The sequence below is a fragment of the Phyllobates terribilis genome, unplaced genomic scaffold (assembly GCF_046119375.1).
Source record: "Phyllobates terribilis strain yellow unplaced genomic scaffold, ASM4611937v1 Scaffold_1__5_contigs__length_1240528914, whole genome shotgun sequence".
Taxonomy (NCBI): Eukaryota; Metazoa; Chordata; class Amphibia; order Anura; family Dendrobatidae; genus Phyllobates; species Phyllobates terribilis.
In genome coordinates, this window is record NW_027362761.1 from 800,255,012 (window position 1) to 800,268,286 (window position 13,275).

The 13,275-nt window shown below is 43.5% G+C and overlaps 1 protein-coding gene across 1 annotated transcript in view; it reads right to left on the reverse strand.

Annotated features, from left to right (window-relative positions):
- The window catches only part of FRAS1 (Fraser extracellular matrix complex subunit 1), a 626,357-nt gene extending 613,412 nt beyond the window's left edge, over positions 1–12,945 (reverse strand). Inside the window, exon 1 of the mRNA XM_073637084.1 lies at positions 12,329–12,945. Coding sequence (XP_073493185.1) covers positions 12,329–12,401 — 73 coding nt within the window. The 5' untranslated portion in view covers positions 12,402–12,945. The remainder of the gene's footprint in view (positions 1–12,328) is intronic.
- Between the last annotated feature and the right edge of the window lie 330 nt (positions 12,946–13,275).

Here is a 13,275-nt window from a genome sequence, read left to right on the forward strand (position 1 = left end):
TAGACAGCGCAGGGCGGCCACTGGGACGGGCCCCGACGGTGCAGACAGGGCGGCCACTGGGACGGGCCCCGACGGTGCAGACAGGGCGGCCACTGGGACGGGCCCCGACGGTGCAGACAGGGCGGCCACTGGGACGGGCCCCGACGGTGCAGACAGGGCGTCCACTGGGACAGGCTCCGACCTGTTCACACTTGCTTCATTCTTTTAGGAGGATCTTGGCAGTTTTTTTGATTCCTTAATAATGTTCACTCATTGACTAAAAAAACTTGAGTCAAATTAGTCAGTGAATGGGATTGATTGTAAAGGTGAGCAAGCCATCAGTCTGTGGCAGCCGGAACCGAGCCACGCGAACCTTGAACTATTTGCCGGCATCCTCAGTGCCTCTTCAAAGTAACATAATGTTGTTGATTTAATTGATGTTGCACAGGGTGTACTTATCAGAAGAGGCACTGGGGATGTCAGTAGGAAGTTCGCATTGCTCTGGTCTAGTAGCCACAGACTACTGATGTGGCTACTGGACCCAGGACCCTGCCAATCTTTTTGCACAACACTAGTTATCCGCATTCACCAGTGCTGTTGGGATCTTTCTTTTACATGATTTGTCATGATCTTTTTTTTTTCTTGGGTCAGTGTGCAAAAATTGATTTGAAGATTTTTCAACCAGCAAAATAAATATGAATCAAGCCTTGTATAGAATTGTAGGCTTTTCTATTTCTTTCAATAATATGGTACATAATCGTATGCAAGAAAACCACATATTATACCTAGGGACCGCACAGCTATTAAAATAAAAGTATATTTCTCCTATTAACTGCCGACTCTGCCTGCTCACTTGAACAATGTGCTGGCAGGATGAAATATTAGCAGGCTCTGGAATTCTGGCATAATCTCTTGCTTAATCTACCTTCAATTCACAGGCAAAACAAACAACTAGAGAAAACTCCCTGGTTAATAAGGTGGGAAGGAAAAACCTTGAGAAGTTTCTGGCCTGACCTCAAACTTCCCCTCCCCCTCTTTCTCCTCTGGGGGATGGAAATCTTAGTAAAACAAAAAGCATGCTTTGGGAGCTGCAGGTCCTGGTAGTACCTAATATTGAACTACATTAATCCCTTCTCTGTGTGTGGAGGAGCTTACAGGGCCCAGCAAAAGACTGTGACTGTGGTGCATTCCTCCATGGCTCCACACAACAGGTGGTACCCTTCTTACAGGCTGGCGGCACAAATAGACTGCATCCTAAATTAATTTGGCAGAGAGGGTGTTTTATATTAAGTATAGGCTTTAATTAAATATTATAAAGCAGGTATGATGGGACATACAGGGGAGTAGCTAGAAAAGGCTTGCCTCTTACTGTTGGGGAGCACTGATCCTGAGGACAGGGGAACCCCATACAGAGCTTTCACTAGGTTGAGTCTATCTGGAGAGTTCCCATGCAAGTTCAGTCTCATTACCACCAAGACCTTCAGTGGGGCTTCTAGCATGGAGAAAACACTATTTCGGATTGTTTGGTCTAGTTGATGGATATGTGCAGGGTATAACCGAAAGACAACAGGTACATGAAAAGGGGGACACAATCCATAGTCTATATATACACCTAGAATATAGGAGGGAGAGGGGTCATAAGTTTAGAGGGACCACGGCCTCCAATGCTAGCCATATACAATAGATGGCTGTCGGATGAATAATGCTTTGGCCAATCATTCAGCTGACAGGCATCTCAGCCGACTCTTCCATAACACAGGACAGCTTCTTCGGCCTAGTGCTCCCGTGTTCTCTATGTAAAAGTGTCTGGAATTCATGTTGGCCAGCAGCTTATCGCTAGTAGAGCAATGCGAATTGTACTTCAAATTCGGACATTGGCGAATGACATGTCCCCTGACCATCAGTTGACTGGAACCCCCAAACATATTGGACTGTCATCCAAACCTTCCCAAATAGGCGGGTTTGGCCGACCTTAGTCTAATGTGTACGGGAGGCACAATAAAGAATGGGCCAAATACTCTGAGGAGAAAAGGTACAATGTTCAAAGCGAACCTGTCAGCAGGATTTTGCTAAGTAAACTACAGGCATTGTCATGTTGGGGCTGCTGCACTGATTAATATGATACCTGAGGTGAAGAAATCAGTCTTGTGGTTATTGTGTAATCAGTGTTTGCAGTTTTGAGTTAATGATATGCCCGTGCTCCGGGGCGGGCCTGTAGGCAGGGTCTTATCCTGGTGCTCTAGGCCAGATCAGCAAGATAAGACCTGCCCACAGGCTGCCCCGAAGCACAAGTATGTTCCTCATCATACAGACAGCCAGAGAGACAAATAAGGGCTGGTCTGTGTGCAGGTCTTTTCTAGCTGATCTGGCCTAGAGCAGAGAGATAAGACCCTGCCTACAGACCCTCACCGGAGCTCGGGCATATTATTAACTCAAAACTGCAAACACTGATTACACAAGAACCACAAGATGGATTTCTTCACCTCAGATATCATAGTAATCAGCGCAGAAGCCTCAACATGACAATGCCTGTAGTTTACTTAGCAAAATCCAGCAGACATGTACGCTTTAAGGCATTGGGGGCTCTGGAGAAAAAGAAGACACAATTAATGAGGGGTCAGGGGATCTGTTGGGAGAGATGGCACAATCTATGAGGGCCCAGGGGCTTTGTACGTGGAGGGTGCACAATCAATGAGAGGTCAGTGGTTCTTTAAGAAAAGGGTCTAATCCATGAAGCGTCAAACGCCCATGGGGAAGAAGGGCAAAAAAAAAGTTTCAAGTATTTAAATATTTGTATACATAGCTTCAGCGATTCAAGCCCTATCCTTATTCTCTGTGCAGATTCAAATCCTGCCTGCAGCTTCAATTGGAGCTTCTCCGTCCTGTCAGGAATGGAGAATACGAGTAACATAACTCTGTAGGGCCCAGTTTGGGAAGCATCAGCAGGGGTAAGAGTCTACGGTAATGCTGGAGTGCAAAAGGAAAAGGGAATCAATGATGGGCCCCTGATGGCACTAGCAGTGCTAATGCCTAGGATATCAATCAGGCTGTGGACCCTTTAACAGCTACTATGGAGGTAGTTGACCATACTTATCTATTAATTTAATGATAGCCACATGCTGAGCCACGCATACAGTTGATACCAGAAGTTTACATACACTAAATAAAAAGACACATATGCATGTTTTTCTCAATATCTCACATGAAATTTGAATAAACCTTTCCCGTTTTAGGTCAATTAGGATTACCATCATTTTTAATATTTGCCAAATGCCAGAATAATGAGAGGGAGAGAATGTTTTAAGGCATTTTTATTACTTACTGCAAAGTCAAAATTTTACATACACTAAGATTATAATGCCTTTAAACAATTCTGAACTGCACAAATGATGAGGTCATGTGTTTGGAAACTTCTGATAGTTTTTTTGGCAACATCTGAGTTAATTAGAGACATACCTGTGGATGTATTTTAATGCACACCTGAAACACACTGCTTTTTGTGTAGCATCATGGGATAGTCTAAAGAAATCAGCCAAGACATCAGGAAGAGAATTGTGGACTTGCACAAGTCTGGCTCATCCTTGGGTACAATTTCAAGATACCTCAAGGTGCCTCGTTCATCTGTACAAGCAATTGTACACAAGTACAAACAAGATGGGAATGTCCAGCCATCATACCGCTCAGGAAGGAGACGGGTTCTGTGTCCCAGAAATGAACGTGCTTTGGTCCGACATGTGCATATCAACCCAAGGACAAAAGCAAAAGACCTTGTGAAGATGATGGCGGAAGCTGGTAAGATTGTGTCAATATCCACAGTGAAACGAGTACTGTATCAACATGGGCTGAAAGGCCACTCTGCCAGGAAGAAACCATTACTCCAAAAGAAACATAAAAAGCCAGATTCATGTTTGCAAATGCACACAGGAAGGAACAAAGACCTTCATTTTTGGAGACATGTCCTGTGGTCTGATGAAACTAAAATTGACCTTTTTGGGCATAATGACCATCGTAACGAAGGTTTGGAGGAAAAAGGGAGAAGATTGGAAGCCTAAGAACACCATCCCAACTGTGAAACACGGGGGTGGCAGCATCATGTTGTGGGGTTGTTTTGCTGCAGGAGAGACTGGTGCATTTCACAAAATAGATGGCATCATGAGAAAAGAAGATTATGGGGCAATACTGAAGCAACATCTCAAGACATCAGCCAGGAAGTTAAAGCTTGGGTGGAAATGGGTCTTTCACATGGACAGTGACCTGAAGCTTACTGTCAAAATGGTAACAAAGTGGCTTAAGGATAACAAAGTCAATGTTTTGGAGTTGCCATCACAAAGCCCTGATATCAATCCTATTGAAAATTTATGGGCAAAGCTGAAAAGGCAGGTGCGAGTAAGGCGACCTACAAACCTGGATCAGTTACACCAGTTTTGTCAGGAGGAATGGGCCCAAATTCCGACTAACTATTGTGAGAAGCTTGTGGAAGGAAATCCCAAACGGTTCACCCAAGTCATTCAGTTTAAGGGCAATGGTACCAAATACTAATGAAATGTATGTAAACTTTTGACTTTGCATTAAGTAATAAAAATGCCTTAAAACATTCTCTCTCTCTCATTATTCTGGCATTTGGCAAATATTAAAAATGATGGTAATCCTAATTGACCTAAAATGGGAAAGGTTTATTCTGATTTCATGTCAGATATTGAGAAAAACATGCATAATGTGACTTTTTATACAGTTATATGAAAAAGTTTGGGCACCCCTATTAATCTTAAGCTTAATGTTTTATAAATATTGGTGTTTTTGCAACAGCTATTTCAGTTTGATATATGTAATAACTGTTGGACACAGTAATGTTTCTGCCTTGAAATGAGGTTTATTGTACTAACAGAAAATGTGCAATCTGCATTCAAACAAAATTTGACAGGTGCATAAGTATGGGCACCCTTATCATTTTCTTGTTTTAAATACTCCTACCTACTTTTTACTGACTTACTAAAGCACTTTTTTTGGTTTTGTAACCTCATTGAGCTTTGAACTTCATAGCCAGGTGTATGCAATCATGAGAAAAGCTACTTAAAGTGGCCACTTGCAAGTTGTTCTCCTGTTTGAATCTCCTCTGAAGAGTGGCATCATGGGCTCCTCAAAACAACTGTCAAATGATCTGAAAACAAAGATTATTCAACATAGTTGTTCAGGGGAAGGATACAAAAAGCTGTCTCAGCAATTTAACCTGTCAGTTTCCACTGTGAGGAACATAGTAAGGAAATGGAAGAACACAGGGACAGTTCTTGTTAAGGCCAGAAGTGGCAGGCCAAGAAAAACATCAGAAAGGCAGAGAAGAAGAATGGCGAGATCAGTCAAGGACAATCATCAGACCACCTGCAGAGAGCTACAGCATCAACTTGCTGCAGATGGTGTCACTGTGCATCGGTCAACTATACAACGCACTTTACACAAGGAGAAGTTGTATGGGAGAGTGAAGCGAAAGAAGCCGTTTCTGCAAGCTCGCCACAAACGGAGTCGGCTGAGGTATGCAAAAGCACATTTGGAGAAGCCAATTTCTTTTTGGAAGAAGGTCCTGTGGACTGATGAAACCAAGATTGAGTTGTTTGGTCATACAAAAAGGCATTATGCATGGCGGCAAAAAAACACAGCATTCCAAGAAAAACACTTGCTACCCACAGTAAAATTTGGTGGAGGTTCCATCCTGCTTTGGGGCTGTGTGGCCAATGCCGGCACCGGGAATCTTGTTAAAGTTGAGGGACGCATGGATTCCACTCAGTATCAGCAGATTCTTGACAATAATGTTCAAGAATCAGTGATAAAGTTGAAGTTACGCAGGGGATGGATCTTTCAGCAAGACAATGATCCAAAACACCGCTCCAAATCTACTCAGGCATTCATGCAGAGGAACAATTACAATGTTCTGGAATGGCCATCCCAGTCCCCAGATCTGAATATCATTGAACATCTGTGGAATCATTTGAAGAGGGCTGTCCATGCTCGGCGGCCATCAAACTTAACTGAACTGGAATTGTTTTGTAAAGAGGAATGGTCAAAAATACCTTCATCCAGGATCCAGGAAATCATTAAAAGCTACGGGAAACGACTAGAGGCTGTTATTTTTGCAAAAGGAGGATCTACTAAATATTAATGTCACTTTTCTGGTGAGGTACCCATACTTATGCACCTGTCAAATTTTGTTTGAATGCAGATTGCACATTTTCTGTTAGTACAATAAACCTCATTTCAAGGCAGAAACATTACTGTGTCCAACAGTTATTACATATATCAAACTGAAATAGCTGTTGCAAAAACACCAATTTTTATAAAACATTAAGCTTAAGATTAATAGGGGTGCCCAAACTTTTTCATATAACTGTATATTGTATGTAAACTTCTGGTATCAACTGTATATGTGTATGGGGTTTGTGAGAGGTTGCCGTTATCCTAATAACTGACAGTTATCGAAGTCCATATGGGCACCTCCACAAATATGTGATTTCCAATAATTAAAGCAATCATTACAGCTGCCACATTGGTTCTCTTGAAAAGCAAATCTGGAGAAAGTAATGTATTAATGCAAAACCATTCTGGAAAAGCAGAGTGACATCCCCTGAGAGTTATGATGACTGTCATATCGCTTGTCACACAGCATTCTCAGGAGCTGCTTAGTACAACAGATGAGTTTTTTTTGCTTTACATGTAGAGGAAATTATTTTTAATGTAGCTTTATTTCACCACAAACCCGATAAATCAATTATTTCTCTGTCCAAACAGAGCATATAAATTAATAATTGCATCTGGCAAAATATCAAGTCACAATATAAAATAATATGAATCACTAGGCAGCAAGTCAGATTTTTAGCTTTCTGTTATTTTATTCTGGTTCATGAGAAGTATTACCAGTTTTGCTTACTCTAAATTATGAACTGTAGGAGTATATATGAGAAGATCCCCCCCCCCCATATGCTCCAGCCTGACAAGTCAACCTCTGCATTATGTATTAATCTAGAATTCCAGAAGGCGGCCATTCAGATGGATGCACAGGATTGCTTCAGGTGCACAGACAGCTCAGGTTCATTCTGCCGGCATACAGGGACAGATTAATCAACAATGTCACAATGGACAGGTGTGAGGAAGCGAAAATCTGACATGAATATGACCCACATCTGCACTTGTCTCATGATATATTTCTACAGAATAAGGGCTCATGCACACAACCTAAGTACCGCTGCGTACCACCTATGAATGACTGACTCTGCATTGTGGAGATTAACGGCCTCTGTGCCGCCATACAGAATGGCCTACTACACTAATGTACAATACTAATACTAGCCTGCGTATAAGGCAAGTACAAGCCCTATGCCAGATCTGACCTGTCAGACATTTACATCCATTTTTTGGCAAAACTGTTGTTACTCTACCTCACAATGACACAATTGCCATTTAAAGGTGTTCTCCAGTTTTTAAGGCTTTTTTCATTCATGCATCTTTTTCTTGAGAAATATGAACGCTTAGCGATTTATTTTTTTCATTTTCTCTCTGCACAACAGTCTATTGTTCTGGCCATCTGAATGGCTGCCCTGTAAGGCTACGTCCCCACGTTCAGGAACCAGCAGCGCTTTGGATGCACCGTATTTTGGCTGCGTCCAAAGTGCTGCGCCCGATCACACAAGTAAATCCGCATGTGTTCATTGAACAATGTGGAGTTACCGCATCCTATACATTCTATTGGGGAAACGTCTGTTGCAGAGACTAGCGTCTCCGCAACAGAAATTGACATGCTGTGGCTTATAAAGCCACATCGTAGGTGAGTTTACGCAGCATCAAATAGAAGCACAGTGAGCATGGGATTTCTATAAATCTATCCACTGTGCTTCTAATGTGGAACACAGCGTTCTGGACGCAGTGCAGGTGAGCGGTGTCTAAAACACGGCAAATACTGATCGTGGGCACGTACCCTAAGTGTCTGAATGAGGATTACAATCAGTTTTGTTGGCGGCATTCTTATTGAGAGATTAATTGAAAACTGACAATTGCTCAAGAGCAGTTCCAAATTGTTATTCATAAGTAGTCAAAAATGGGATTTCCAGATTGTTCTCTAAGGCTTCGTGCCCACGATCAGGAATAGCAGAGTTTTCGATGCAGCTCACCTGCGCTGCGTCCGAAATACTACGTTCCACATTAGAAGCATAGTGGATAGGATTTATAGAAATCACATGCCCACTGTGCTTCTATTTGACGCTGCGTACACTCACCCGCGGTGCGGGTTTACGAGCCGCAAAATGTCAACTTCTGTTGCGAAGACACTAATCTCAGCAACAGAAATTTTCCCAATTGAATTTATAGGGTGCGGTAACTTTGCATTGTTCAGTGAACACATGCGGATTTACCTGTGTGATTAGAACGCAGCGCTTTGGGTGCAGCAAAAAATACACTTCTTCCAAAACGCTGCTATAGCCTGATCGTGGGAATGTACCCTTAAGGCTTACACTGGTCGACACGCAGCCATAAGAAGCCGATTAGAGGCTTGTTTAGTCAGGCCAAGCACGCTTCTGATGCACACAGAACGATCATTAATAGATCGTTCTGTTCTCATAGGCTGTCAGTATTCTTGGCAGCAGTCCTGTTTACACAGGATGATGTGCTGCAGAGAACGATGATTTTTAATCAAGGTTAAAAATAATTTCACCAGTTCACTGAGTGACTAATGGCCTGTTTACACTAGCCGATCGTCAGGAAGCGAGGGTTTCTTGGAACACTCGTTCATGTTAATTGGTCAGTGTAAATGCATCACTAGAGAAGGTGGCCGAGGTGTTGCTGCAATGCAGCCGTTTCATGTACTACTTGAGACTGCAAATTGGTAACTTATTGTTCATGGTCACCCAGTTACTGGCCATCAGATTAATTTCCTATAAGCAGCATTTAAAACTAGGGCTCCGATGAACACCTTTGGATGGATGGCTACGATGAATCCCGCTGTACAAGTTATAAGAAGGCAGTAGGTAACTCCTGGATGGCAGGTATTGATTTGGGCTGGTTTTTATTTTGACTGGATTTTGGATCTGGTATTTAGGAGCGACTAAAAGAGCCTGGGTGGGAAAGATCGCTCCCATACTCCAGTCTGGGTCTTAATGGCCTTATAAAATGTACCTGGCCTAGCTCAGGTAGGAGTGGTATGCTGAGGCTGGAGAAAGACAGAACTGATGGACAGTCTGTACTGCAACCTAAAGTTCTTTTAACACCAAGTTGGTGAGACAGTTTGATTATTTGTGCGGAAGAAAAGACTGTTTGGTTATTCATTTGTGCTGAGGAAATGCTGTTTCATTTTGGAGCTGTAAAGTTTATTAAGGACAAACTTTATTCTGTTTTGATAAAAAAATCTTGTACGTATCCAAGCAGCTACCAAAGAGCTGAACCCCCTACAATGTATAAACATTGTGATACGTGGCTAAATAAGCTCCTGGTCTAAACAAGTATGGTATGTAGTATGTTTTAAACTTTTGCATGGAATAGTGGGATGAACTAAAAAAGTATACCGACTCATGGTCAATAGGACACTTATGACCTCTGTTAGGTGAGTGGAACGTAATATCCCACTATCCCTCCTCCTTTTGATGTGAACCCTGGGTCAAAGAACCTAAGAAATACTATTTGCTCATAGAGATGAAGTCAAAATATATTGATTTTTGTATCATTAACCCCACAAAGCAAATAGTCTGTTGGGAAAGAAATTTGGTGACTACAGGGCTTCTTTCATGTCAAAGTGGCAAGTACAAGGACAGAACAGCTCTGCAGTGTGAGGACCTCCCTAAAAAACCTTATCAACATGAGGGACAATCTTCAGGAAGTACAGAAAATGTTCTTCACCTTATAATACATATTTACAAGTTGTTTTTTTCAAAAGCAGCTAGGGATTTTACATTAAAAATCACACTCCTAGTATGCGGCATCACATAGTCAGGACTGGTTATCCCAATTCTTCATTGTGATTACTAAATCACTGTAGCGTATAACTGGCAGCATTTCCATGTGAGGTATAACTGGGCTAATTTAGGCAAAAATTACAGTATGTTTGGATAGTGCCCCGATTCATCTTTTGCGGTGGTTTTTGTCACTTTTCTTTTTTGACTTGGTGTTTTCGCTGACCTTTTTTGTGTCAAATTCATCAAAATAGCGCAACCTGATTCATACATTTTTCGCAAAGCCCCCAATTTGTTTAAGGTCTTAAACCAGCTTTACAACCCATTAGCGATAAAAGTTTACATTTTGCAAAAATGGCACAAAAAGAAGTTTCAAAATAACTACGGAGTGGGGGTTGATGGAAAGAGGGGGGGGTTACTGGCGTTGTGTCAATTTTGCGACTGCTTTCTTCTCTCCCCACTAATTAAGAGGAATTTTTGCTATAGAAACCAAGCAGGTGGGAAGGTATATATAAATGATTGGCCCCGCGATGATGCACTGGGTGCCTGTACTTGCTTTGGACAATCATTCCCTTTAGAGAGGATCTGTCACTTGCTAATACCTTGTTAAAATCCCTGAGCTCCCTGATGCAGGGCGAAGCGGAAAAGAAGCACCTGACTGACTCAATTGCAGAGATGCATGCTTCTTCTGGATCGCAGTATGTGAAATCTGTGGCTGCAGTACAACTAGGCGCTGCCAATCACAGCTCGTCTGGGAGAAAGATCACACCCCTAGAGAAGACTGCAGTCCAACTGGGTTTTTTCAAGCAGAGATTTCACAAAAGCAACAAATGTGAATATCTCGGCAATGGAGCGAAGCAGCGAAAAACAGAAAAGAGTGGCAAAATAAGGGGAGCTCAGGGATTTGTACAATGTATTTAACTAAATTTTTGTTGAACAAGTGACAGGTTCTATTTAAACAAAAGGTATGCAGATTCATGACAGCCAGATGGAGGCAAAAAAAAAGTGGTGAATGGTCGCCCACTACGACCTTATAGTATACGTCTGGTAAAGCTTCATCCATATATTGTGGCTTGGTGCACAGATGCAGTGTCAGTGTGCCCCTAGGTTTCCTATGCTTTTTAGCCCCAGCTTTATGAAAAACGAATACCATAGAGAATACTTTTGTTCACAATAGAAGACATGGTCATATTCTTGTATATGGCTCGGACGTATGTCCAGTGGGGTTTTTCAAACGTGCTTAAATGAAAGCTGTGTCAACTCTGCTTTACAAATACTGGCATATCACCACGTGCCACATACAAAGCATAGCTACTGAAAATGGCAAGTTGAAAACTTTGCTTTAAACTTTAGTCTTCAAAGCCATGCCTCCTCTCCCCAAGAACAACAAAAATGTCTGAAAATATATTGGAGGTTTTATCTCCACCAATAAATAATTATATTATATTGTTGTATATATAGAGGAGACTGTATGTATTGCATCGCAGGCAGTAGTGAATATACAGCACATGATGAATTACCAGCCACATGCAGTAACAAGCTGAGTCTACATTATCTGACTATACAGCCACGCAAATCTATGGGGAATGGGCTGGCAACGAGGGAAGTGCTCCCCTACATTAGAAGTTCTGCGCTACCTGCAGACAGATCATGAAATCTGTATACAGAGTATATACACACCAGGGGTGCTGATCTCCTGTATAAAGAGTATATACACACCGGAGCTACTGATCTCCTGTATACAGAGTATATACACACCGGAGCTACTGATCTCCTGTATACAGAGTATATACACACCGGAGCTACTGATCTCCTGTATACAGAGTATATACACACCAGAGCTACTGATCTCCATGTATACAGAGTATATACACACCGGAGCTACTGATCTCCATGTATACAGAGTATATACACACCAGAGCTACTGATCTCCATGTATACAGAGTATATACACACCAGAGCTACTGATCTCCATGTATACAGAGTATATACACACCAGAGCTACTGATCTCTTGTATACAGAGGTGTATATACACACCGGAGCTACTGATCTCCTGTATACAGAGGTGTATATACACACCGGAGCTACTGATCTCCTGTATACAGAGGTGTATATACACACCGGAGCTACTGATCTCCTGTATACAGAGGTGTATATACACACCGGGGCTACTGATCTCCTGTATACAGAGGTGTATATACACACACCAGGGCTGCGGATCTCCTGTATACAGAGGTGTATATACACACACCAGGGCTGCGGATCTCCTGTATACAGAGGTGTATATACACACACCAGGGCTGCGGATCTCCTGTATACAGAGTATATACACACCAGGGCTACTGATCTCCCGTATAAAGAGGTATATACACCACCGGGGTTATTGACCTCCTGTATACAGAGTATGCACACCGGGGCTACTGACCTTCTGACTGCCAGATGAGAGCTGTCAATCCCAGCAGAATCACTATGATCTGATGATGTCTCTTCCAGTCCATTCTGGAATCAGTTAATCCACCAGCCACGATCCAATGGTCAGAGTGTGGTCACTTCTAGGACTCGATCACGTGGTCACGGGTCCTGTGGCCATGGTGTCAGCAGATCGCCCCCAGCTCCCGGAGCCTCCATGCAGATGCAGCAGGAGCAGGCTGTGCAGAGCTGCCGGGAAAGTTGTGCTGTGGTCAGGTGGAGTCGCTGCCAGGTGGAGCCGCACACCCGGTGCCGGCACTGTCCGGACTCCTCCTCCTAACTTTCCCCGCACTCCTCTGCCCTCCTCTCCAGGGACTGACTGCCCCACACAGAAGAACTCGTCGCCTCAGGAGACTCACCGGCCGGCCCTCCTCTCCATGGAGGCGTGTGCTTTACCAGAGGAGTCAGGGGAGACGAGCCCTGCGGCTACACGAGTGGGGAGGGAGAGCCCAGTCTCCGGGGAAGTGGCGCTAGCCCTGTGCACGGGGAATCACTGAGGGGCGGCAGAGCATGCAGTGGTGGAGGACAGAGAGACTTCTCTGGGTCCTTGTCCCTCAGTCAGTCAGGACGCCCCCAGCCCTCACACAGAAGCCCCGTGCACACGGCAGACTCCAGCGGGTCACGTGACACGAGCAACCCGATCCCCTGATTGATGCTGCTGAGCTCACAGTCTGTAACCGGGATCAAAGCTCGGAGGCGTGTGGCCGGGCAGGTGTCCTGAGTGACAGCAGCCAGTGATGGAGAGTGGGCTAATACTGTACCTACTTGGTGCCCTCATTCCAGCTACCTCACTGACTGCAGATAGCTTTACCTCTAGGGTGCAAGGATAGCTAGCACACCTGACCCTCAGGGTATGTGCACAGGGTGCGTTTTTGATGTGGTAAATCCGCATGGAATTGGCCC